Source organism: Vulpes vulpes, chromosome X, assembly GCF_048418805.1.
Source record: "Vulpes vulpes isolate BD-2025 chromosome X, VulVul3, whole genome shotgun sequence".
Classification (NCBI taxonomy): domain Eukaryota; kingdom Metazoa; phylum Chordata; class Mammalia; order Carnivora; family Canidae; genus Vulpes; species Vulpes vulpes.
The window spans coordinates 17,923,232-17,948,371 of NC_132796.1; the positions used below are offsets into that span (position 1 = coordinate 17,923,232).

General features: G+C 41.3%; 1 protein-coding gene across 3 annotated transcripts in view; it reads left to right on the plus strand.

Moving 5' to 3' along the window:
• Positions 1 to 25,140, plus strand: part of PHEX (phosphate regulating endopeptidase X-linked) — a 209,195-nt gene that overhangs the window by 128,360 nt on the left and 55,695 nt on the right. For all 3 annotated transcript variants that reach the window (XM_072744476.1, XM_025997451.2, XM_072744477.1), the window contains 2 exons: positions 12,036 to 12,113; positions 20,602 to 20,705. In XM_072744476.1, the coding sequence (XP_072600577.1) occupies positions 12,036 to 12,113; positions 20,602 to 20,705 (182 nt within the window). The remainder of the gene's footprint in view (positions 1 to 12,035; positions 12,114 to 20,601; positions 20,706 to 25,140) is intronic.

Below are 25,140 nucleotides of genomic sequence, written 5' to 3' on the forward strand. Positions count from 1 at the left end.
CTTTCAAGCTGAAATTGCATGCTAATTTTTCAGTGAACTGTAATTGTATTAACGTGGCTTTTTAGATGCTTCGAAGTACTTAAAATAGATTTTTGCCAAGTTACTGAGAGAGAACTTATTAGAACTTTTAATCTAAACATCTCTGAGATCTTGAGGGTATATTCGTATCCTGACTCGGAGGTGCAAAGCATTTTCCAGTGGCCGGTTAATTGTCTGCCCTTGTTATCTGGGGATTTAGGTGGCACTGGCCGGAAATTAGGTAGAACTGCAAGTGCCTGAGGCATGTTCAGAAATCGTTGGGAAAGATCATGGTGTTTTCTTCATAAAGTACTGCCGTGAGCATGATAGTGGTGACCGCTAGGGAGATGCCTAAGGAATCCTGAAGGACTGGATGGATAATACAATGTCAGGGGTTCTCAGAGGTGGGTCTGGAAGCCTTGGTAAGTACCACAATCTAGGGCATCTAGCAGTCTAGCACGAACTTGAGAGAGTCCCCTACCACAATGGTCCTTTACCCAGGGTGATATTGTACCCCCAGGGAACGTTTGTCAAGGTCTGGAGACATCTTTGGTCATAACTGCGAAGTGGAGCGGGGGAGAGTTACTGATACCTACTAGATTGAGAGCAGGGATGCTGCTAAACATCCCACACAGGACAGGACCCCACAAATGAGAATAGTTTGGCCCAAATGTCATTGGTGCCCAGGCTGAGAAATCCTGCCTTCTGGTCACACTGATTCCTGGTTGCAACCCAGAAATATTGTGACTTAGGAGGTCTGAGGTGGGTCCATGAATTTGTATTTGTAACAAGCTGCCAAGTGCTGCTGCTGCTGCCGGTCCAAGGACCCAGCCTTGTAAGAAGCCGTGTTGCAGGGCTGCAGTGTTGAGGGAATGAGCCATATGTATGGGCATTGGCCCTATAGCATCCCCCTCTTATAGAAAAACTACATGACAATTCACATTGGTCTAATTTAATCATTCCTTAAGGTTATCTCATTTGATCTTTGCTCCCACATTATGAGGGAGGTGGTTGAAAAGTTTTTTATTCTAGTGAAAAATGGTTTATGTCCAAGGCAAACCTTAATGGAAAGAATGACCACAAATTCCCCCTCAGTTGAACTGTTGATGAAAGAATAGGATATGTTTATTTAAGTTAATCTCTGCAGTTTGCCTCCCATTTAAATAAGTAATTCAACAATTGAAGGAGGATTAAATAGCTGATTAAATTTACCCGAGAAATGTTCAGGTGTTAGGGACTAGATGTTGCATGTGCATTTCTAAGTCCTTTGATCTTGACATTTGAAAATAATTTTTAATAATTTATTTGCATTTTTCTTCGGTTTTTCCATGATATTAGCTCCTGCTTTGGGTTAATATTTTTAATGCTGGCTCTGTTTTGAAATTCAAGCATTCACCTGAACAAAAGATGAAGCATTATAAGTTGAGTCACATGTTTATATCGTGATGAAACTGTCCAAAACTTACACTTTGTCCCTTATTTTCCCTTACTGTCTTTACTGTTTTGAAAAATCTGGGAACCTGTTATCTTGAAGAGGTGTTGGCAAACTACTTTCAGCCACAAGTCAGATGGGAAGTATTTTAGGCTCTGCAGGCCCTCCAGTCTCTTTTGTGGTTATTCGACTCCGCAGGTACAGCATGGCAGTGGACAGAGACAAATAAACAAATAAGCTCAGCTGTTGTAGAGGAGGAACTTTTCCTCTACCCTTTGGGGCCCGGTATTTGGGGGCCTGAGAATTAAACTAACAAAAGGCACGTCAGCAAGAAAAAAAGACAAAGTTTATTCCCTTAAGTAGCTGGGAGCTTACAGAAAGTGTAGCTCAAAATGTAGTTCAAAACGCCATTGACAATTTAGGGCTTATATGCCATCTAAACAGGGGGAGTGGGTTAGGATTTCAAGGAACAGTAAATGATAGGAAATGACTGAGAAATATATGGGGGAAACTAATGGAAAGTAAAGTTTGTTTTAGTAAGGTCTATTTATGTGATTTCTTATCTCTGGTTAGGGGAGTCATTCCTTCTGGTATAGGAAGCCTCCATTGAAGGGGATTTATGACCATGGAATTCTTTTAGATGGCTCTGCTTTTAGGCAAGTAAGGGAGGTGCAGAGAAAGCCTCTTGTATCTGTTGAGTCTCAAATGCCTTCAGTTCAAAATAATTCTTAGGACTTGGTGGCATATTCTGGACCCCTTCACTGGGTTCCAGTTAAACTATTTACAAAAACAGGTGGTGGACTGCTTTTGGCCTGTGGGCTCTAGTTTGCCGACCTGATGTAGAGCCCTGTATGAGAGAGACAGAGAAAAATCTCATTTACTTTAGCTCATATAAAAGCCTAACTACAATATACAATTGTTCCAGCTCTTGGGCTTTTATCATCTTGGCAAATGGATTTAGCTAATTGAGACTTAGGATATTCCTTTGAGAAGGTCTAGCAGCTGTTCTATTTATAAAAAGTTTTTGAGCGTCTTACTATATGTGATTGAAAGTACAGAAAGACATTGATTTTTTTTAATTATATGATCTAGTTACTCTCCTATTCAGTTTTATTTATTTAAAAAAATTTTTTTTAGAGTTCAATTTGCCAACATATAGCATAACACCCAGTGCTCATCCCGCCAAGTGCCCCCCTCATTGCCCATCACCCAGTCACCCCAACCCCCCGCCCACTTCCCCTTCCACTACCCCTTGTTCGTTTCCCAGAGTTAGGTGTCTCTCATGTTCTATCACCCTCACTGATATTTTCACTCATTTTCTCTCCTTTCCCTTTATTCCCTTTCACTAATTTTTATATTCCCCAAATGAATGAGACCATATAATGCTTGTCCTTCTCCGATTGACTTATTTCACTCAGCATAATACCCTTCAGTTCCCTCCACGTCGAAGCAAATGGTGGGTATTTTTTGTTTCTAATGGCTGAGGAATATTCCATTGTATACATAGACCACAGCTTCTTTATCCATTCATCTTTCGATGGACACCGAGGCTCCTTCCACAGTTTGGCTACTGTGGACATTGCTGCTAGAAATATCGGGGTGCAGGTGTCCCGGCGTTTCACTGCATCTGTATCTTTGGGGTAAATCCCCAGCAGTGCAATTGCTGGGTCGTAGGGCAGATCTATTTTTAACTCTTTGAGGAACCTGCACACAGTTTTCCAGAGGGGCTGCACCAGTTCACATTCCCACCAACAGTGTAAGAGGGTTCCCTTTTCTCCGCATCCTCTCCAACATTTGTTGTTTCCTGTGTTGTTAATTTTCCCCATTCTCACTGGTGTGAGGTGGTATCTCATTGTGGTTTTGATTTGTATTTCCCTGATGGCCAGTGATGCGGAGCATTTTCTCATGTGCCTGTTGGCCATGTCTATTCTATGTCTTCCTCTGTGAGATGTCTGTTCATGTCTTTTGCCCATTTCATGATTGGATTGTTTGTTTCTTTCCTGTTGAGTTTAATAAGTTCTTTATAGATCTTGGAAACTAGCCCTTTATCTGATAGGTCATTTGAAAATATCTTCTCCCATTCTGTAGGTTGTCTTTTAGTTTTATGGACTGTTTCTTTTAAAAGGAGTACATGAGACTTGACTCTGTTTTAAAGGCACTATTTGCCCCTACCTACCCTGAGGGGGAGATGTTGTATGGATTAATGATAGGATGGTTTTGGGTTCTTAACTCTGTTGCTGTTCCCTGCTCCATTTATTTACTAAGAAAGCTCAAACATTGGTTTCTTTCTTTAACTCTGTTGTGTGTGGTGCTCATCCAAGTGAGAGGACCATCCCAAAGACACCGGGGAAATATTTAGTGCCAGTTTGGCTAAATTACAGCTTACCCATGCCTGTGTAGTTTCCTTTTTTCAGACTGGAAAAACTGCCCACCTCCAAGATACATGGAGTTGGTGTTGTCAAGAAAAGAAGAGGGATGGATGGAGCTGGTTTGTGATTTGGAATGCTGCCTAGAATGTTGTCCGTGTTTGGCGAGAAATGGGGATTGTCTGCTATACTAGGACATTACTCAGGCAGGATTTAGGATGGAAGAGCTGAAATCTGAGCATTCCTGTCTTCCAGCTCTTGTAAAATCACAACTGTGACTTACACTCATAAAGCCCTCTGATTCATGGGGGCGCTTAATTCATCCTCCACACCAGCATGATGCATGAGCCTGTGAACCACACCCAAAAGCAATTTGCAGAATTAAAGTTTTCCATGACTTGTAATAAATCAGTGCCATTCTTACTGAGAAGATAAAATTTGATTTTTCAGATAAATGCATTGTTATTATTTGTGGGATCCAGATAGCCCTAGAGGATATTAAAGCCTGTTCCCCAGGCTAATTTTCATCAATACCATCAGCTCTGCTTAGGATCGTATCTCCAGCCAAGGCATCTACACTAGTCAATCATTTGTTTGGTATTATGAAAACTGCCATTGTTTTGAAGGATAGTGTAATTCATGTACAGTCTCCTGAACTTTCAGATGCTTAAAGCTCAGAATTTGGATTGATGTTTAATAGTTATTACAGAACTCATCAGAGAAAATGAGGCCTCAGTGTGGTGAAGCCTGACTGAAGCTTTCAAAGCCATTGCAAGCTTAAGAAAGTCATGCTATAAATTGTTTGTAGAAGGGCAATTGATCATCAGTTTTCTTTTTTTCTTATGTTGGTTAAATAATAAAAAAGAAAAAATATGCCAAGAGACTTAACTAGGTAGCGGAAACACAAAGCTGTTTAATTAAGTGATTAAAGTGATTCCTTTGATGTAATACATGCAAGACATTTGAGAATTTACCTGACTCTCCTAAACAGCCAAGTCAGTGGGGGATTAAAACAAATGAGCTTTCCATCTTGCTTTCTGCCAATCAGTTTAAGACTAAGTGGCTTTGAAAATTCAGGAATAAAGCCGTCATCATAACCAGTCTTCAAATCAGTTTGGTCATCTGTGTCAAAATTAGATGCTGTTTCACTGCCACAGCCAAATACGGCAAAATTATGTTTGGTTCCCTGCTTCCCACCAGCACTATCAAGTCGTAGTGTATCTTGTGGAAGATTCTGAGAAGGAGGGGTGACTTGAGTGTTGAAGTCACATTGTGTTTTAAATTTCTGAAGCTCCTTGTTTCCTTTTTTCTTTTTGTTTTTTTTTTTAAGATTTTATTTATTTATTCATGAGAGACACACAGAAAGAGAGAGAGAGGCACAGACACAGGCAGAGGGAGAAGCAGGCTCCACACAGGGAGCCCGACGCAGGACTTGATCCTGGGTCTCCAGGATCACACCCTGGGCCGAAGGCAGCGCTAAACCGCTAAGCCACCCAGGCTGCCCTGCTCCTTGTTTTCTGAGTTCATTTGTGGTAGTTATTCTCTCTCTTTCAATGTAATAATTCTCACTTTATGAACTCTCTGTTGTCTCTATAGAATTAATTGTAATTTTTTAGAGCTCTAGCCTTAAGACTTTAGGGCAGGGAATAAACTCCTAAGCAATTAAGATTTGTCGTATGTATATGTTAGTGTTAGAACAAAACCAAACCAAAAAGCAGCTAAAAATGCTTGCACATGCGCATACATGCTCACTCCCCTGAGTCATTCAGCATCAATCAATCAATTTGGCAAGCATTGTTGAACACTTACTGTGTATTAGGCCTTGTGCCACCAATTGAGGCAACTCAATGAACAACCCATTCTCAATGAATTATCTACATCAGCCTAGCAAACTACGTATGGCTCTTGGGCTGTACTTCACATGCTGCTTATTTTTATATGGCCCACAAGCTAAGAGTGGGTTTATCAGTTTTAAATGGTTTAAAGAAATAAAAAGAATATTTCATGAAATGTAAAAGTTATATGAGATTCAAATTTTAGTGTCACAGTAAAGTTGGATTGGAACACAGACACAGCCATTCATTTATGTGTTATCTACAGCTGCTTTCCTAGGTACAACAGCAGAGTTGGGTTACAACAGCAGAGTTGGGTAGTTGCATTAAAGACCATATGGCTGGCAAAGCTGAGAATATTTACTATGTGGTCATTTACAGAGAAAGTTTGCCCACCCTTGATCTAGGTGATGCAACTTTTCCTTTCCTGGTTCTTTTATTATTAAAATATGTCTGTTAATTCTCTCTTTCATTGTATTTGTATTAGAAGTAAACGTATCCACATTTTACAGATGAGAAAACAGAGATTCAGAAAATTAAGGCACTGCTGTTAGTTTCTACTAGCAGCAATGGCAAGTTATCATATAATGTTTTTCCTCAGTTTACTTTATACAAAGTGAGACTGTGGACCAAGTATTTAAAATACACTTTATATATTTTTATGTTCCTTTAGCTAAGGAAAATCCTGAGCTTAGAAGTGCTTTCTCAATAAGTATTTGTTAATTGATTGGAATACCTTATATTAAAACAATTTTGGTTATCAAATCAATTCCAATGGATTTTATAGTATTTTTAAAAACATTTTACTTGTTTGAGAGAGAGCACACAGAGAGTACAAGCAGAGGGAACAAGAGGCAGAGGGAGAAGGAGAAGCAGACTCCCTGCTGAGCAAGGAGTCCGCCTCAGGGCTTGATCCCAGGACCCTAGGATCATGACCTGAGCCAAAGGCAGATGCTTAACAACTGAGCCACCCAGACACCCCAATTCCAATAGATTTTAAACATTGGTCCATTTTCTAGAAAGTTTCCTAAGTTCTCACAAAGTCTCTTTTATCCTCCACTTTTTTTCACTGATGGTAAGATTCATTAATATGGAAATGTGCCTTGATATTAGCAGCATTAAATGATGTTCTTGGTCATGTGTTAACCTGTAACGTTTCATATTTTCTAATAATTTATTGACATTGGTCAGAGTGGGTTTATCAACCACCTTATTCATTATATGGATCAATATTTATTGAGCATCGATCACTTGCTATGTGCCTGCCATTGTGTTGCATGTGGGGAACACAATGGTGATTATATGTAATAGGCCATTGGCTTAATTTGAGTAATAGCAGAAAGAAGGTTCTCTCAGCTATAAAAACCTCCTTTATAATTGGATTTATCCCTTTGGTTAATGAACTACTCTTTTAAATACAGATATTTCTGCAAGGTTAATACATTAGATTGCTATTAGTCACTCACATTTTATTATAAATTAGCTTAAGGCCCAAGTGACAGCTAATGGATTAGCTGCCTTGAGGGAATAACGGTTTTGATGGATGAAGAGGGAAGGGGGAGATGACTTTGGAGCCAGTGTATTGCTAGGAAAAGACACCTTGGGTATGATCAGGGAACAAGTGGTATGAACACCCCCAGCGCCTGCTAGGTGTTGGGAGGACTAGATACAGGAAAAAGAAAGGAAGGGAAGGCAGAAACTAATATGACAAATACTAAAGGTGGCCTTTTTCTTTGATCTTTTCTAGAATTAGCTTTTACAGTGGTTCTTGTGTCCATTTTCTGAGGTTTGCAAATAGTGGTCCTTTAAAGAGTCCTTGGACCTTTTTGGAGGGGTGAATAGCCTGGTTCTCCAGGCTCATGCTTAGAGTTGGGCTTTGCTTGGGCAGTCTTCCACCATGCCCCAAGAATCTCATGGGAACATCTGTCTCCACATTGATCACAGGGTTGCTTCAGCAGCCCTTCTCTCTCATCACTTTGTGTGGCCCCAAAGAGTAACATTCTTCCACAAGGGAGTTTTAGGCATTTGGTTAAGGGTGTAATCTGGCCTGAACTTACTTAAAAGACCCTCTACACAGGCACGTGACAGTAACTCCAAATCCTTGGAAGAAGAAGTCATGTTTCTACTCTCTCTGTGTAGTCTGTAGTCAGCATTTCTTCGTCATATTCTCATCAGGCACAAAAAAGTGCTTTACATGCTGTGTCATTCTGGATCCCTATGTCATTCTGAATCCTCACACGACCCTCTAAAGTAGGTACTATATTTTTCTCAGACTGCATCTGATGAAAAAGGATGCTATATTAGAATTACATTCAGCTACAGCTAATGGAAAACATGATATATAATGCCTTCAGTAAGGGGTTTGCTTTCCTCCTGTCATGGAGGGGAAAGGGAGGCAGTTCAGGGCTGATACGAGGGGCTCCACATGCCATCAGCTCCTCATTCCTGCATCTTTAGCATGGAGATTTATTTCTTGTTTGGTGCCTTGTGGGTATAAGGTGGCTGCTCTACCTCTGGCATTGAGTCAGCATTATAGGAGAGAAGAAGAGGAAAAGCTAAAGTAGTTCTTGCTTTGGGGCACTTTGGCCCTTGGGGACCATGTGGAAATAACTGGAGACAATTTTGGTTGTCCAGACTTGGGCTTGAGTGTTTCTCTGGCAACTGGTGTGTAGAAGAAACCAAAGATGCCACTCAACAGCCTACAGTATGCAGAACACTTCCCACAACAACAGTTATCTGGTCCAGAATGTCCACAGTGCAGAGATTGAGAAGCCCTGGACTAAGGGCAGAAAGCATATGCCAGCCAAATATGTCCTTTCTAAAACATGGATTCCTGGACGTGGAACAGGGAGTTTCTTATATGCCATTGGCTAGACTCCTTCCATCGCCAGTCCTAGCTGGAAAGGAAGCTGGGTGATGCAGCTTTTTCATTTGCTCCATTGTCACCCTGAGCAGAATTGGAGTCTGATACTAAAGAGAAAGAAAGGAGGATGGATCCTGAGTGGACAGTAGGCAGTATTTGCTTCAGAAAAGTAAGTACTTTGCCCAAGGTCACAGAGGTAATGAAGATCAGCAGTGGCTCGAGCCTCTTCCCTTGAGGAAGGAGGTTTGGTTGTCATGTGCAGTCCCTTTCCTGAAGTTTGTGTGAATAAGAGATGAAGATGCATGCAGCGGTTACAGAAAACTCTGGAGTTCTTAATCAGCCACAAGCAGCCTAGGAAATATTTCTTGCAGAACTTAGTATGCAGTCTGTTACCTGTTGATGCCACTCTTCTCTCAGTATTTGCCGTGGGACTTGCCTTTCCTTCTTGTCCCTGTAACCAGCCCATGGGGTGATTAATTCCAGGCCTGTCTCACCAATTCTTTTACCCTTCAACAAGCCACCAAACTCTTGGTGCTTCTCTCATTTCGTTCATGAGAAGTGAAAAAGTGATGCAATCACTATCTGCCTTAAAGGGTGCATCAGAGTTCATGCAGGAAAGTGAATGCCCTTCTAAGTGTATCAAGTAGGAAGACGTTTAATACGGGGAATCGGAGGTTTATGCAATCATTGGGAGGGTGGGAGAATTAAGGGCACCCCCCCCCCCCCCCCCCCGTGAACTGCTGCCCGCATACAAAAGGGATCTTCTCAGAAGACTGCCTGGCAGCTGCTGGCCGCTCGGTCTGCTGTCTGCAGATGCCTCTGTGTCTGCCTGTAGCTGCCAATGGCAAGCGAATAAATGGTGTCTCCTCTTCTCCCTCTCCAGTCTCCTGTGAGTGCTTCTCATTGACAGATTCAGACCTGGAGCCAGGCCCCTGGGGATTTCTGGAGATGGCATTCCGAAGCTTCTTCAGGAAGAATGTAGAATGGCGTGGGGTGGGATGATGTGGAATTGACAACAGACCGTCTGACAGAAGGACCATTTGAGTTTGAATGGAGGCATATGTACAGGGCACATTTGGGGAAGAGGAGCACTGTTTGACGTTGGCAGTGTTGCTACTAGTATTATTACCTTATCCTATCCATGTGTCCTTGGGAGATGAATTAGGGCTTCTTTGTATCTCTCTTCTGGCTCTCTTCAAGTCATGGTATTGCTAAATAAATAATAAAAGAGGATTCAGTGACCTGTGTGTACAGTGTAGAAGGTAATACATTCTGTGAAGTTCCATTGTGCAGTGGGGGTCCCAGAGCGTGAGGTTTGAAAAACAATGCATAATTCATCAGCATGCTCCAGAAAGGCCGGTGCTCAGAAAACGACTGGGGATGACTCAGCTTATATATTTCTTCGTTTGGGGGGTAACTATCTGGAGCTCTTTATTTGCTCTGTGTTATGCGGGTGACTTGGGTTAGCTCATAAAATATGACGAGGAATTAAGTACAATAAGGGAAATGATACATCAGTCTTGAGACAAGGTAACTTAGAGACTTAGGAGGTATTCAGGTGTTGGGGGAGAGTCCTAAGTGCTAGTTATCTGTTATCTAGGTCACATCAGGCTTTCACTGTAACTTGCAGGGTTTTGAAGGCAGAATTTGATCTGTGCTATATTTGAGTCTGGAACAGCAAAACCCATTATGACTGTGTCCTACGGCACTTGTAAAATCCTCTCTGAGTCTTGAGTTTCAGGTTTATGCTGATACTTAATATTTGCATTATCTCAACGAAGATAAGGAAAATGCACTAGCTTGTTCTATTTATTTATTGGGTGAGGAAAATTGAAAGGGTCTAAAGGAAAAAACTTGTTACCAAGAGCAGGTCCCTGGTTTTGCTGTGCTGGAATAAAACTGATGTGTTTGGGGTTGCCTGGGTGTCTTCTGTTGGGGCTTCCTGAAGGCCAAACTGGAGGTGAGGATGTGTGTGCAGGTTACTTAGGATTTGTTCAGCAAGTGTTCCCAAGAGAGCCCAGGCAGGAAACAGGGGAGTCCAGCCAGGGAAGGGTAAGAGACAGGCGAGGGTGAGAGTTCTGGGGAAGCCATAGACAAGAGCAGTCAGGGGAATTCTGGAGTGCAAAGTAGACCTCATAGTTTGTCCTTAATTGAGGCCAAGGAGGGGAGTTTTCCGACTCTGCTGCAGTGGGTCATTGGCTGAAGGCTGCTGGTATGGGTAGGGGTGGGGATGGGATCAAAGGCAAACACCCAGGAACTATTTCGTGCCAGCAAGGGGCTCCAGTAGCCCTAGAGCAGGCCTTCTAAGAGTCTCAAGCGCTGACCATTAGAAAAGAAAAAGAACATTAGATGCTGGGGAAGGCTGTACAGAAGCAATAAAGGGGATCCTGGCTTGTGAGGTGGGGGGTGGTAGGCAGATCCTCCCTACCGTGCACTTATTCTTTGAGTAAGCCACTCAAAACCCAGAATCTGGGGAGAGGAAAGAGACTCTTTTTCATATGGAACCGTGAAGTTGCTCTAGAGCAAGAGTTAGCACACGTTTTCTGTAAAGGGCCGGATAGTAAATGTTGGAAGTTTTGGGGCCACAGGGTTTCGGTTCCCACTCCTTAACTCTGCCATTGTAGTGCAAAAGCAACTGAGTGGTCTTGGCTGTGTTCCAGTACGAATGTTAGAGAAACGGAGGTGGGGTGGGGAAGAGAGGGGACAGTAGATTTGGCTCAGTTGGCCAGGCCCTGCTATGCAAGCTAAGCTCCCGTGTACCCTTCCATTCCCTTTGTGCTACAGAACACAGGGAGTCATCAGTCTGTCAAAAGGATGGTTATGGCACATCTAAGTTTGTCTGGACCCCCTACTTCCAATCTTTCTGGCACTCTGGCCATCATTCTCAAGGTTGTATGATAATCTTGCTGAAGGGTGACTCATCTCATTTCACTAGTGCTAAAGACATTTCATTCCCTCCTCTCTGTAAAATAAAATACAGACTCTCCGCGCGTGGCATTCAGGAATTCCCTAGGAACTGGCCCAAACCAGTTTTCCTACGTTGTTCTCTGCTCTCCCTTCCTCATGCTTTCTAGCGCAGCTACAGCAAGCTACTACCCTCCCTGGGCCATGACCTTCATTTGCTGCTCCCTGGTTTTGCACTTGTGCTCCTGCAACGTCCTTCCTCTCACCTCTGCGTGTGGAAATCCCAGCCATCCTCTAAGACTCAGTTTGGTCACTTATGTTAAATATTTTCCTCATGAGGAATTAGTCTCTGCAGTGGAATTTGATAACCATATCATCTTTCTTTGGAAACATTTTCTTTTGTTTATTTTTACTGTATATTGTTTGCTACACTCACTGTATTGTAAATATATTGAGGGCAGGGACTAAATTAAAAAAATTATTTTGTGGTTTTTTTTCCACAGTGGGTTGCATATACGAGGCACTCTGTAAAGAGAGTTTTCAGATGAGCGTTGTGTCCTATGTTGTGTGATTATTAATGATACAAGTACTGACGTCGTTTTTCTCTTTCCTTTTTATAGGCAAGAGCTGTTTTGGCAAAAGTTGGCTATCCTGAGTTCATAATGAATGATACTTATGTTAATGAAGACCTCAAGGCAGTAAGTGCTAAATATACTGTATTTTTGGTTTTTGGCAACTTTTACTGGCCTTGTGTCTTTCGGCTAGCCCAAGTGCAAGCACTTAAACCAGGTAGTGCCAGAAAGCAGCAACTTTTGATTCATCCCTTGGCTAGATAGGAGCCTCAGTATGCCAGGCGTATCACAAGATTTAGAGAAGATTCAAAATAAAGGAAGTGTCGGAAAGAAGGCATAGCTGAGTGGGTGCCATAAAGCAAATGGACCTGCATTTGGTCTGATTTAATCATAAAGGAAAGAATTAAGCAAATTGAGTACTTTACAATTAGTGGGCATGTTCTAATGTAAAACGCATGATGTTTGTTGTTACACATTCTTTATGTGCTTCATTCATATTAAATGACTAGTAATAAATCTCCCTGCTGGGAGTTAACTTCATTTAACTTTATGAGTGTTTTGGCAGATTAAGTGCACATACATATGAGTCTATAATTTATTGTGAGTTGGACTGTATATTTGCAGTAAGTTTCTGATGGAGGAATAGCAATAATTCTTTTGTATTCTAATATTTGGGGGCATGTATTTTTCAGTAGATACATTCATTATAGGCCTTTCTAATCACAACCACTGTTACTTCCTTTCCTACAAACAGTTCTAATAAAAAAACTTTTCTTCCTCACAGAACCTCCTGTTTTTACCATTCACCACATTTTTTTTTTAAAAAGTGGTTTCTTAGAGTTTAATAAGGAAAGTTCTGAGGTGTAGGTCTTTCCTGAAATTGTGGTTTGACAAGTCACACATCTAAAAGCAGTCCTAGCTTTGTAGACGAACATTAGAATTTTATAATGTTATTCAAAAGAGAGAGAAAGCTTTAATTACAGAGTTTCTCCAGTAGGCTCCAAGATACAGCCTTCCAAAGTATTGCTCCAGTTGCTCTGTAGGAAAAATAATTTTGCTTTAACCCATCTTGTACGTTGTTTCGATGCTGAAAAATCTCAGTATTATTATGATTATTAAAAATATTGAAAAAAAACCCAAAAATATATCGACACACTTGACACATTAAGTACATTATATTTTAAACTCCACAGCAATCCTCTGAAGTAAATGGTGGTTATCCCCATTTTTCAGAAAAGCATGTAGAGACTCAGGATGTTAAGTGATTTCCTCAGTGTCCTGCAGAGTGCCAGAGCCAGGACTGAAATCTGAGCCCAGAAAGTTCTCCCTGTAATCAGAGAAGGGGTTCTGCAAGGTCCTTGTCAGGTACCTACCTAGGAGGAAGAGCAGTGAGTTTGAAGAGTTGGTGGGGGCTGCTTTCCCAGAGCTGGTCGGAAGGGGAGAAGAGGGAAGCCATATTGTCAAGCAGTTAAGAGCACAGGCCTTAGAGTGCTTCTCCCTCTTCCACTTACTAGTTGTCTGATCTTGTGCACGATTAGTTTGCTTCCCTTGGGTTGTTGGGTGTTGGTTTAGAAGCTCCTCAGGAGCTCCCTGGGAGTAATCTGGAACCATTCCCTGTACTTAGAGGGCAGGGAGAGACTGGAGAAAGGAGCAGACCACTCTGGGGTGGTAGGTGGTGGGTTTCATAAGCCAAGGGAACTTACATACAAGGTCAACAAGATGAGTGGATCCCTCCCTGCACCTGCCTACCAGATTTTAAAAGTTTGTATAGAGGCCATAACTAAATTCTGTCATGTATACCATGCAGGTGTGCTCAACACCACATCTCTGTCTCAGGGCTGTGTCCTTGGGGCAGCCCCTGGGATCGAGAAAGGCAAGCAGAACCTGCATTCCCAGGAGAGGAGGTGGGGGGCCTCTAATTGCTCAGGTCCAGCTCACAGGTTGAGTTGTAGTCAAGTCTTCCATGACCTTCCCAAACACTGGGTGCTAGAAATAATAATAAGCAAATCTCGGTATTGTCAGGGAGGATTAAATGACAGTATGTAAATGTAAAAGCACCTAGCATAATGTTCAGGCACATAAGTAGGTTCCCTGTGAGTGGTGTTAACTTTGTAGATCACTATGAGCACCGCTGCTGCTGAGAAGAGCATCACCAGCACAGAATGCCTTGGAAGGGGAGCCCGGATGAGCCTGGCAACTATTCCAAGTCAAGGATGCAGATGAGAAGGTGCGAGAGGCATTTTGGTGTTGTGGTTCTGAACACGGACCCTGGGATCAAGGCACCTGGAGTTAAATCCTTAGGCTGCCATTTTCTGGCTGTGTGACCTAGTGTAGGTTATATAGCTTCTCTGTGCCTCAGATGCCTCATGTTAGAATGAAGCTGAGAAGGATAATCCCTCCCTTATAAGGCTGCTGTGAAGATCAGATAAGTTAACATGTTTAGCATGTTTAAAACCGACCCTGGCACGCAGTAAGCGCAATATAAGTGTCAGTTATGACATCTTCAATTTGTATGTACTATAGATTATTTTGGTGTGGAAAAGTCATTATGAATTGCCTCATGCAGGATCCAGGTGCCCTAAATTGATTTAAAAGGCTGTACGGATGGAACAGTCTCAAGCTTTAATCAAATAAGATAGCATTCAGGGCTCACTCACAACATTGAGTTGATCAGGTTTTGTTGGCAGTCTGCTCTTGTCGAAAGTGAGTGCCCAAAATGTACATACTCGCTGAATGCAGTATCTTTTGTGAGAAGAAGCCAGATGCCAGGCAGCCTGCAGTATTAGGTAGGTTTCCTTGTTTCTCCAAGGTCTGAACTGAAGCCATTACACACCAGAATTTTTAAGCACTTTTGTCAAGAAATGGCTTTCGTTTGACTCACTGCCAGAGCAGACACAGTTGCACCCAAGAGTTTGTAACAGTTTTCAAAAAACAGACGGTGAAAAAACATCCCAATACTGAAATAAAAATACATTTGTATTCAGAAATAGATAGAAAAACATGAATAAAACCCAACCTGAATGTAGGTAAAGGATGCTTGATGTGATAGACAGTGATAGTGTCGCCAAGGTGAACAGCAGTAGGATCAAAGTGTTCCTGGCATACAATAAGGCTGTGTTTTCAGTTTTGAGAAACATGTAGATAAGGACTACTATAGGGTCTGTGAGAAATTTCTGGTAATACAAGCTCTGAGCACGAGAGGCTGTTAGAAATGACAAACAGCTTACTTTATTTGACGCAAGTGAAGATATGCTTCATCAGGCAGAAAGGCAAAAGGAGAGAGGATAGAGATTAGGTGACGGATCAGATGAAGGTCAAGGAGAAAGGCTGAAGACTGAAGTTGGGCTCATGTGGAGACAAAGGCAAATGGAAAAGAACTTGGAGGCAAATGTGAAGAATTAGAGAAGAAACCTGACCCCCACCCCAGATTGACAAGGTAAACCGAGATACCTGGCCAAGTATTTCTGAACAACAATCTTACTTCAGTCTTTGAAAAGGGCAGGGAGAGAGGAAATGCCCTTTATGTCAAGCCCTGGTAGCATGCGGGAGAGCCTACTGGTTAGCTTAAACATATAGGCACCGGTCCATTTTCAGATTAGCCTTTCAAAGTGTTCCTTCACTGGTCCTTGATGAAAATAGACTCAAGATCGAGTTGATGCCCGTTGTAGAAAGGTTGCTGTATTAATCGGGAAGGCCAGAAGGGCACTAGGTATTTCAGAGAGGGGAGATTTAATAGGAAGAGGAGCTGAAGATTCTTCCAGAATCGTTGTCGGAAGAAAGAGGAGAGAGAATGAAAGTGAATAAACACAGCATCTTTTTCCTTCCTGCCACCTGCTGGTTTCCCCCAGTGCCTCCCAGCGCCTCCTGTTGGCAGGAAGCCGACTGGCACTCGGGCCTGGGAAATCAAGTTTTCAGATTCCCAGCCCCATCATTCTAGAACAGAGTAAAAGGGTGGGCATGTAGCCGAGAGACAGTGGGTAAATAACCAGCCCCCCTAGGTATTTCACTCATTCTTGTGAAAGCCAATGGAGAATTGGAGTAAGAGTGAAGTCAGAGTCCCAGCTGGCCTCTATTTACTTAGGAGAATTGGATCTGGGTACTTTTTCACAGAAGATCAATGTTTCTGGTGAGTGATAAACACATACATACATATCGATATGCATGTAGAGATACACAGACATGTGAACCTGCATATTATCTGAGGTGGGTCTTGGTCTGCTCTAGCCAGTGGAGTGTGTGTGTGTGTGTGTGTGTGTGAGTGACAGAGAGTGCTACTGCCACTGTGCAAGAGTGAGATGATATTTAGCTCACATGCTCCAGAAAAACAGGTTGCTAAAATATTGAAGCAATTCTGTTCAATAGGTAAAGAAACAAAATAGAACATTGCCCTAAGTTCTATCAAGTTATCTCTGGCCGCCATGGCTCAGAAGAGCCAAGAGTGGGTGCTGTAGGGGAGTGCCCTGGTACCTACCAGCCTTGAGCCAATCTTCCGTAACCCCCACACACTAGCCTCCATCTTGAGTGTCCCCTTCACAAGAGCAGACGGAGTCCTCCCCTCTCCCCACGTGGTAGCTGCAGGGCACCTGGTTCCTTGGTGGCACGCTAGCTGGCACTCCTCAGAGTCACCCTGAGGTGGCTGCTTGTGGGAACTGCCTCATCCACAGTGTACCCTGTATGTAAGTTGTTAAGCATTTTGAACATTGTCTCTGTGTAGGTGTGTATATATGTATACACACATAATACTTATGGACAAAGCTGTCTAAATGCAGCAATCTTGCATATTACTTTGCTATAAATAAGAGAAAACATAAGTATAAAATCTGAATTTCATTAAGTTTTTAGAAAATTCTGTGGGTGCCTAACATAAAATCTGTCTTGAAGATATTTGGATATATCTCTGAGTATCTTGAGATGGATTTAACTTAAAAAGTGTTCTAGAATCTATTCGTCCTGTTGGCTCCTGTAGTGTCTTATCAACATGTACCCATCCTACCGAGAAGCTGAACTCATTTCCTTGTTCTGCCCTCACTACCCGTTCCTCACCTTCAAGGGGTGGTAACAGCTTTATCCCTTTTGTCTGTGACACTTGATGCTTGGTACCCCGGATAGGATTTCCAGGAAGAGAAATTCAGATTGTCCTGAATTTTAGGATCTGGAGAGCCACTCTTAGGAAATGATGCAAGAGCCCCAATTGGTTTCCCAAAGACCGCCCAATAGAAAACTCAGGAGACATCATGGATTGAAAGTCGCTGTCAACCTGACCGACCTATGTTTTCACCAGTAATGGATAGCACAAGAGGCATCTGAGCAAATCTTTGTCCCTTGCAGAGTTTAAACATTTTTGTTTTGAAGATTGCAAGTGCTTTTCAAATATTCGTGTGCATTTGTCCTTGTTGCTCTCTCTCTCTACAAGCGGAACTTTCCCAGGGGTAGCTAGGTTTCATATTTGTTTCCCCTTTCACTCAAGGGCCTGTTGAAATATGTATACCTATCAAAGTATTATCACCTGGTGGAAGATTTGGGAACTGGAGAAAAGGAATGAGAAAGCACCCATAATATTGGTACCGGAACATAATAATACATGCTTTTTGTTGCAACATGTTATTTTGTCTTTCTGTTTTTGTATTGCTGAGATTGATGCTTCTGGGTAATTTTGTATGCTGAGCTTTACCATTAACCCTTTGTTTTGGCCTTGTCTTCCCTAGCCTAATTAGCATTATTTTAACAGCTGCATGATTTTAAGTAAACTGTTTAATCACTTATTTCATCACCTATTTAATCACTGCCTCTTCCACTCTTAATTCTTACCTTCGCCTCCTCATTCCCTGTACTGTTTCTGTTCAATCACCAGTTTTCTTATTAGGACCAAGGAGAACATTGAAATTAGGAGCCTCTTGATTTGAACGATATGGCTTTGGCAAGTTCCATAATATCTTCAGCTCTCTCCCCCATCTGTCATTTGGGGGTAACAAGCTGGCCCTTCCTTTCCCCCAAACACTGAACCTGTGTCACAGGAAAAAGTAAAATTTTGTCCCCCTCTACCTCTACCCCTTTATTTATTTCCATTAAATGAATGGAATAGATCAGTTAAACTAGGCCAAGAAATAGCAAATATTCTGTTTAATTATTAAAGCAATTTAAAAATTATCCTAAATTTAGATAAGCTGTTGGCAAATTGTAATTACTTGCCTCTGAGTTTTGCTCCCCATGATTATTTTTATGGCAATGATAGAACCTTATTTATTTTACTGTTTTTATTTGTTATTATTATTATTTTTTTACTTGGGACTCTCCTTTTTTAGGAAATTTTTGGATGGTGTTCCATTTAATGTCTGTAGAATAACCTGAATACCAAGGTTTCGGGTTTTTTCCCAAAAGGAACAGGAAAGTATCACCATTAGTCAACTCTTCTAAAAGTAACAACCGACCCCACTGATGTTACCAAAAAGAAAAGTTAGTATTTTTGAAGGGAATTCCTTTGAGAGAATTTCCCAGAAAGTGGTGTGAACCCAAGAGCCTATCTGAATTTTTCATCAGTTACAATCATATTCTGAAGGTCCTGGCAGAGCTGTCTTGGGACCAAGAGCTAAAAAAAGGCTAAGGGTTGAAAAGCGGACACATCTTTTAACTGCGTGACCCAGGGATGCATTAGGATGCTGGTTAAGGTTGCTTGTGAAAACAAGGAGCTTACTCTCTTTCCTCTGAGGTTGAGTATAAACTTCTATTTTTAAATACAATTAATTGTAAGATTTTATTTTGAAGTACCTCAAACATTGGGAAAGTATGCAAAGTCCTTTTTCGAACATCTCTAGCTTTCACAAATACTAAATGTGGCTGTGTTAGCTTTATAATGCACATATCCATCTGAAATGGATAAAGTAGATACACTGGAAACTCATCTGATAATCTGCCTTGACCTAATGTCCTTTCTTCCTGCCTGCCTCCTTCCCTACGAATAAACACTATCTGGAATTCAGTTTTTGTTATTTCCATGCATTTCTTTATGCTTTTGCTCTATAGGTACATATCCATAAACAACATGCAGTATCATTTCACATGGTTTAAAACTTTAAATTTGCTCATACGTACCACTTGCCTTATTCACTCAGCATTGCTTTTGAGATTATTTCACGTTCATGCCTACATACCATTCTTTTAACCTGCTGTGTTGTTTTCCATCATGGGACTGTACCACAATTTATTTATCAGCCACGTCCCACTAAGAAGCTTGAAGGAGGGACAACTTAAAGTCATATCTTTATAACTGGTTGGTCAACACCAAAATGCCAGGAATTGATACTTTCCTGCCTGCCTTTCTCCCTGTGCTTTTAGTTATTTTGCTCCTTCCTTTATATTTTGGCCTGATCCCTTGGAAAGAGCAAGATGAATCATTAACAAAAGTTACTGTGCAGACATACTGAGTATCCACTGGATGTTAGGGAAGAGATAAATGTGAGCCGGGGGTTGGCCGACAAATAGGTGACTGTCAAATCTATAACCACCAAATTGTGTGTGTATATTCAGATGTATAAAGTAATGCCTGTGGATTTCACATACATGCATTTGTTATATTTTAATTTTTGCTTTTAAAAGAGTATGGTTTAAACTTACCAAGAAATTATGGCTAGTAAGAATTTGATTACTCTGGGTTATTTGCTTATTCAAACATGTATTTTTCTTATTTTATTTGCCACAGTAATACATTTTCAGATCAAAGAATTAGACATCACTACATACCATTGCTTTTACTGTTGCACAGATATTATTTACAATATTTAGGTTAAGTACTGCTAGTTTGGTAGATTGATGCCTATAGGATTCAAAGTGTGCCGTTCTCCTTCCAAAAAAGGAAAAGAACTCAAGAATCATTTATGTCTGTTTCCCTATTTTAATACACAAATTGTTGTGACGCATCAACTTTCTGTTTTTCTATGCAAGCTGTAATCTATGATTTGCCTCTGTAATTTCATTAATTTTTAGAGACCAGAGAATTTTTTGAGTGGTAATAGACAAATTCTGTTAATAATGAAATAATTCTAGTGACTCCATTGTGCTTAGCGGGGGAAATAAGTCTCTGAATCACTTTCATTGTTTTCCCTTCATGAACAAATGCTGATTACAGTAAATTGGATTTTAACATTTGACTAAATCATCATCTATAAGCTAAATGAGGTTTTAGCTGACTAAACTGAATGTTATTAGAAGAACCTATGTGACAAATAAATAAAGTACACATTTTATAAAAGATCAAGGACTCATGTGAGCCAAGAAATTTCAAACCTAAGAGAATAAGTCCTGCAAAGGTTGAAGTAGATTTTTCAATTATAAAGCAAATGAAATGCATCATAAATTACTACAGCTTCTCTTGTGTTTTTTTTTTTTTTACTGTGATGCAGAAATAATCATATCGATTTGGGGGCTTTTTATTTTAAAAGAAAATCACTGAGATCAAATTTCATGGCTCTGTGGATACTGGGTTAACTGGTGACCGCTGAGAGGTGTCCTGAGGAGTGCAGCTTCTCCTTTGGTTGCTCATTTGTGTGCTGAAGGCTTTTTTCATAGCCCTCTTTTATCTGCACTTAGAACAATGATGGTTGTGGTTTGTTTTATTCAGATCAAGTTTTCAGAATCTGACTACTTCGGCAATGTCCTGCAAACCCGCAAGTATTTAGCACAGTCTGATTTCTTCTGGCTGCGAAAAGCGGTTCCAAAAACAGAGTGAGTAAAAACAACAACAGCAACAAAAACCCAAAAATGAAAAGAAATAGATATGCTGGTGGGTAGTGAAGTCTCATTAGGTCAAATTTTGTGATTCCCCTCTGGTCAGAGTAGCCGGCTGGCCAGTTACCTGGGTTTGGCCAAACCCATGTTAGGTTTTGATAACTCTTCTTTCAGGTATCATATGAATCAGTTCTTCATTCTAAGAATGGCTGCCCCACTCTTGGCACCAAAACGTTGCAAGGAGGCTTATTAGGATGCATACGTTCAAGTCATTTCTAGATGTAGTTATGAATATATATATATGGAAAACAAATTTCCCTAGAATTTCACACTCAGGTAGAAACTTTCAAAGATCTTAAAAAAGAACAAATGCTTAAAAAATAAAGTATGGTTACAAATGTAGAAGTAACTGTATAATTTAAAAGTAACTAGAAGATTGTGTCAAAGTAATAAATGTCAAAGAACTGATGGCTCTATTACTTTTCTCTCGTAGTGGTTATGATTTATTCTCCTTCCTCCCAGCTGCCCATAGGAACTATCCCTATAGGTAGGAAAGTTTCCCTAGGATCTTTTTGGGTCAGGGCCAGCCATGATGTCCTTCCCTAGCAAAATGTGTATGATGATGATACTGATAGCAGCTAACAAGGATTATGTTCACAGTGTGCCTGGAAGTGCTTCACCTGTTACCACTAATTTTATCCTCTTGTCATTTCTGTGAGGTGTAGGTGCTATTAATAAATAGCACCATCCCCATTTAACAAATGAATGAGGGGATCCCTGGGTGGCGCAGTGGTTTGGTGCCTGCCTTTGGCCCAGGGCGCGATCCTGGAGACCCGGGATCGAATCCCACGTCGGGCTCCCGGTGTATGGAGCCTGCTTCTCTCTCTGCGTCTCTTTCTCTCTCTCTCTCTCTCTGTGACTATCATGAATAAATAAAAAATTAAAAAAAAAAAGAAACAAATGAATGAGAGGCTTACAATTGAGAAATTCTTCAGCTCACCTTTAGATTCCATTTTTAAAAATGTGGTTCCTTGACAGTACACTTGACGCAATGCTACATACAAGGTCTGGATTACTTTTTGCTCTGCCTGCTGTTGACAGGGTTCTGCTGGGGCCCACCTTGCCCCTGTTTTTCTCCCTGTTCTCCAGATTGGATAATTTCTATTGCTCTGTCTTCACATTCATTGATCGTTTCTTCCGTATTCTCAAATTTGCTTTTGACCCATGTAACAAATTTTTCATTTTGGTTATTGTACTTTGCAATTTCAGAATTTCCATTTGGTTGTTTTTTAGTTTCTGTTTCTCTGTTGTGATTTTCTTTCTTCCTTCCTTCTTTCTTCCTTGTTTCTTCCTTCCTTTTCCTCCCTCTCTCCCTCCTTCCTTTCCTCCTTTTTGTTGTTGTTGAAAATGGCATTTTAGATAATATACTGTAGCAACTGTGGATTCTGATTTATTTTCTTGAGGCTTTTTAAAAAGCAACTTTACTCCATTTAGACAGCAGAATCTCTCTCCCCCGTAGGATGTGGCCAGGGATGTCTCTGCTCATTTTTAAAAATCTTATTTTTATTTTTTAGCCTGTCTTGCTCGCGGTTGCCCCTGTGTCTGCATAGCTCGTGCTCGGCCAGGGACTAGGGCAGACCTTGGGCTCAAACACCTCGAGTGTGTAGGGCCTCTGCTCTCTGCCAGCTGATCTGTATGCGGGCGGGGAGGACATTTCTCCATGGGCCTGGGAGTCTCCCCCATATACGTGCCTAGGGTCCCAGTCAGCCAGGCACGTGTAGAGAGCTTATCTCACCCTTCCTCGACTCCTCCATTTCCAAGATCTCCCCTTTAAATTTCCAGCTCATCTCTCCGTCTTCCCAGTGGGAGCTGTAACTTCAAGCGAGCAGAGCTATGGGTATTCTTTGTTTGTTTTCCACTAAGTTTGCCACTTGTAGCTGACAGGGCTGCAGGTTTTCACCTCCACTCCCAATTGAGCTCACCCCCTGTGGCAGCAAAGCTGCTGATTTTCCAGCCAGCCCTGCCTATCCTGATAAAACCAAGTTTTCACTGACCCGGCCCGGAAGGGAGGGGAATGGTCCCTGGTGAGAAGGCTACAGACTCCTGGTCTGCTTAATCCCAGGCTCTAGTGATTTTCCAAAATTAAACATTTTCAGTCTGTTGTTTGGCTTTGATGATCAGTTCCCAGGGCCCTAAAATGGTTGTTTGTTGATGATCTTGCCCAGTTTTCTACTTGATTGTTGTGAAAAGGATTTGCTAACTTTTTCATATCCTCCTAGCTGGAAGCCTGGATTCTGTGGCCCACTTTTTTTTAATGGCCCACTTTTTAACCTTGGCTTGATATTCTGGTCTCCAGATCTTTGGTTGGCTCTTTTTATGTTCTCTGGGTCTCTTGTTACTCTCCATTCCAACTCCCTGCTCTGTTCTAGACTCTAGAAATTCTCGGCCCTGTACCAGCCTTTGGCTTACGCTGTGATTACTGCCTCTCCCTTTTACCCATGGCTCCCATCTGCCCTTTGCCCTTCTAGCCTTCCTCTAACACACACTCTCAAAGTTAGTTACGTGTGTTTGACTTTAAGGAGTAGGCCGAAGGTGAACTATTCCCCTGCCCCATCCCTGACCCCAATCAAAAGAACACAGAAGGCTAGAAGGCTTTCAAACTTCTTTGGAAATGCCAGATAACTGTGTTAAAGCTCTGTGTTCCCTGTCCATGGTCCTCTGCTGCCATCACAGTATCTCTCAGCCCATTCCTTTCGCTTCATTCCTAACCTCAGTTATTCAATAGAAAGTTTAGATTTAGGGTTCTAAAAGTAGGTTCTTGAATCTGACGACTTCAGCAAACACTTTCCAATATCCTGATGAGCCATCTACATGTAGTATGGTAGTCACAGATCTGTGTGAATCATCCTGTTGTTTCTCAGACCTACTTTACATCGTTTCAAACTCTTCTTGCAATTTGTAGAAAATTCAAGGTATTTTTGTCACTTGTATTTTTCAGAATTTTCAGGGTTTCGGCTTCTCAATATTAGAGATGCTGTCAAGGTAATTCTTTAATTTCAAAATGTTTTTCACTTGGGTGCATAGCAAGGCGTGGGTTGCTAACTGAAAAAATCCCTAAATGTGTCCTCTTTAATATCATCATAAAATACTGATGGACTGTTAGATCCTAAGGGCCTTGACTATTTCTAATATTTTATTTATGCTTGGAAAAATGCTGGCTAACTTTGTGGGCTTAGGTGAACTGTGTGATTTTGTGTAGTTTTCTTCTCTGTCAAAATACTTCTTTCACAAGGACATTAAATTGGTTAATGTTTCTGGAAAAGTTACCCAGGAATGAAAATCAGTGCAATAGTACTAATAATTTTCTTTAAAAAATTTATTTTAGAGAGAGCGTGCATACGTGCATGCAAGCAAGGGGGGGCAGAAGGAGAGAGAGAGAGAGAGAGAGAGACAGAGAGAGAGAGAGAGAGAGAGAGAATCTCAAGCAGAGACCCCGCTGAGCTCAGAGCCCAACTCAGGGCTTGATCTCACAACCCTGAGACCTGAGCCAAAATCAAGAGTTGGATGCTTAACTGACTGAGCCACCCAGATGCCCCTCAATAGTACTAATTCTTATTTCTTCAGATTATATATATATATTCCAGAGATAGCAACATTAAAAAATTTAAGGTCCTCTTTGTGTAGTAAAGTGATAGGATAGTCAACTTTTTTTTTTTTTTATGATAGTCACACAGAGAGAGAGAGGGGCAGAGACACAGGCAGAGGGAGAAGCAGGCTCCATGCACCGGGAGCCCAACGTGGGACTCGATCCCGGGTCTCCAGGATTGTGCCCTAGGCCAAAGGCAGGCGCTAAACCGCTGTGCCACCCAGGGATCCCAATAGTCAACTTTTTAAAAGAAATTTTGGGCCACTCCTTTTCAGGCATCGTAGGAAATTTTAGCTTCATGATATCCATTGGCTTTAATTCACATCTTTCGTTTTGAAAATTGATGAGTTAATCTAGTGGGAATGATTCTGGAGTAGCTCCACTACACTAGTTTACTTTGAATAGCACATCGTGATTATATTTCTATAAAGCCCTGAAATAACATTTTGCTTCTTTGTGGGTATAGGAGATAAATACCGTTTATCTTTCATTCTCATGGAATCCATTTCAGCTGAACTAATGTGTATTAAGAAGTTTCTAATGCACTGGGAAATGTTAGCATGAATGGAATTAATTGGGTGGTCATCCCTGAAGGTACATAGTTAGGGTTAGTTCTAAGAATTGTCACTTCATCAGCTTGCTTAAAAATAGAGGATTTAGTCTATTGCTTGGCTTGAGTCAAAAATTTTTTCCCCTTAGGATCTCGTTTTTTATGGAAATGACTTTAAATCAGCTTCCCTATTAACTCACTCTCATTTGGTTGTGACCAAACATGTCTGGATCTTC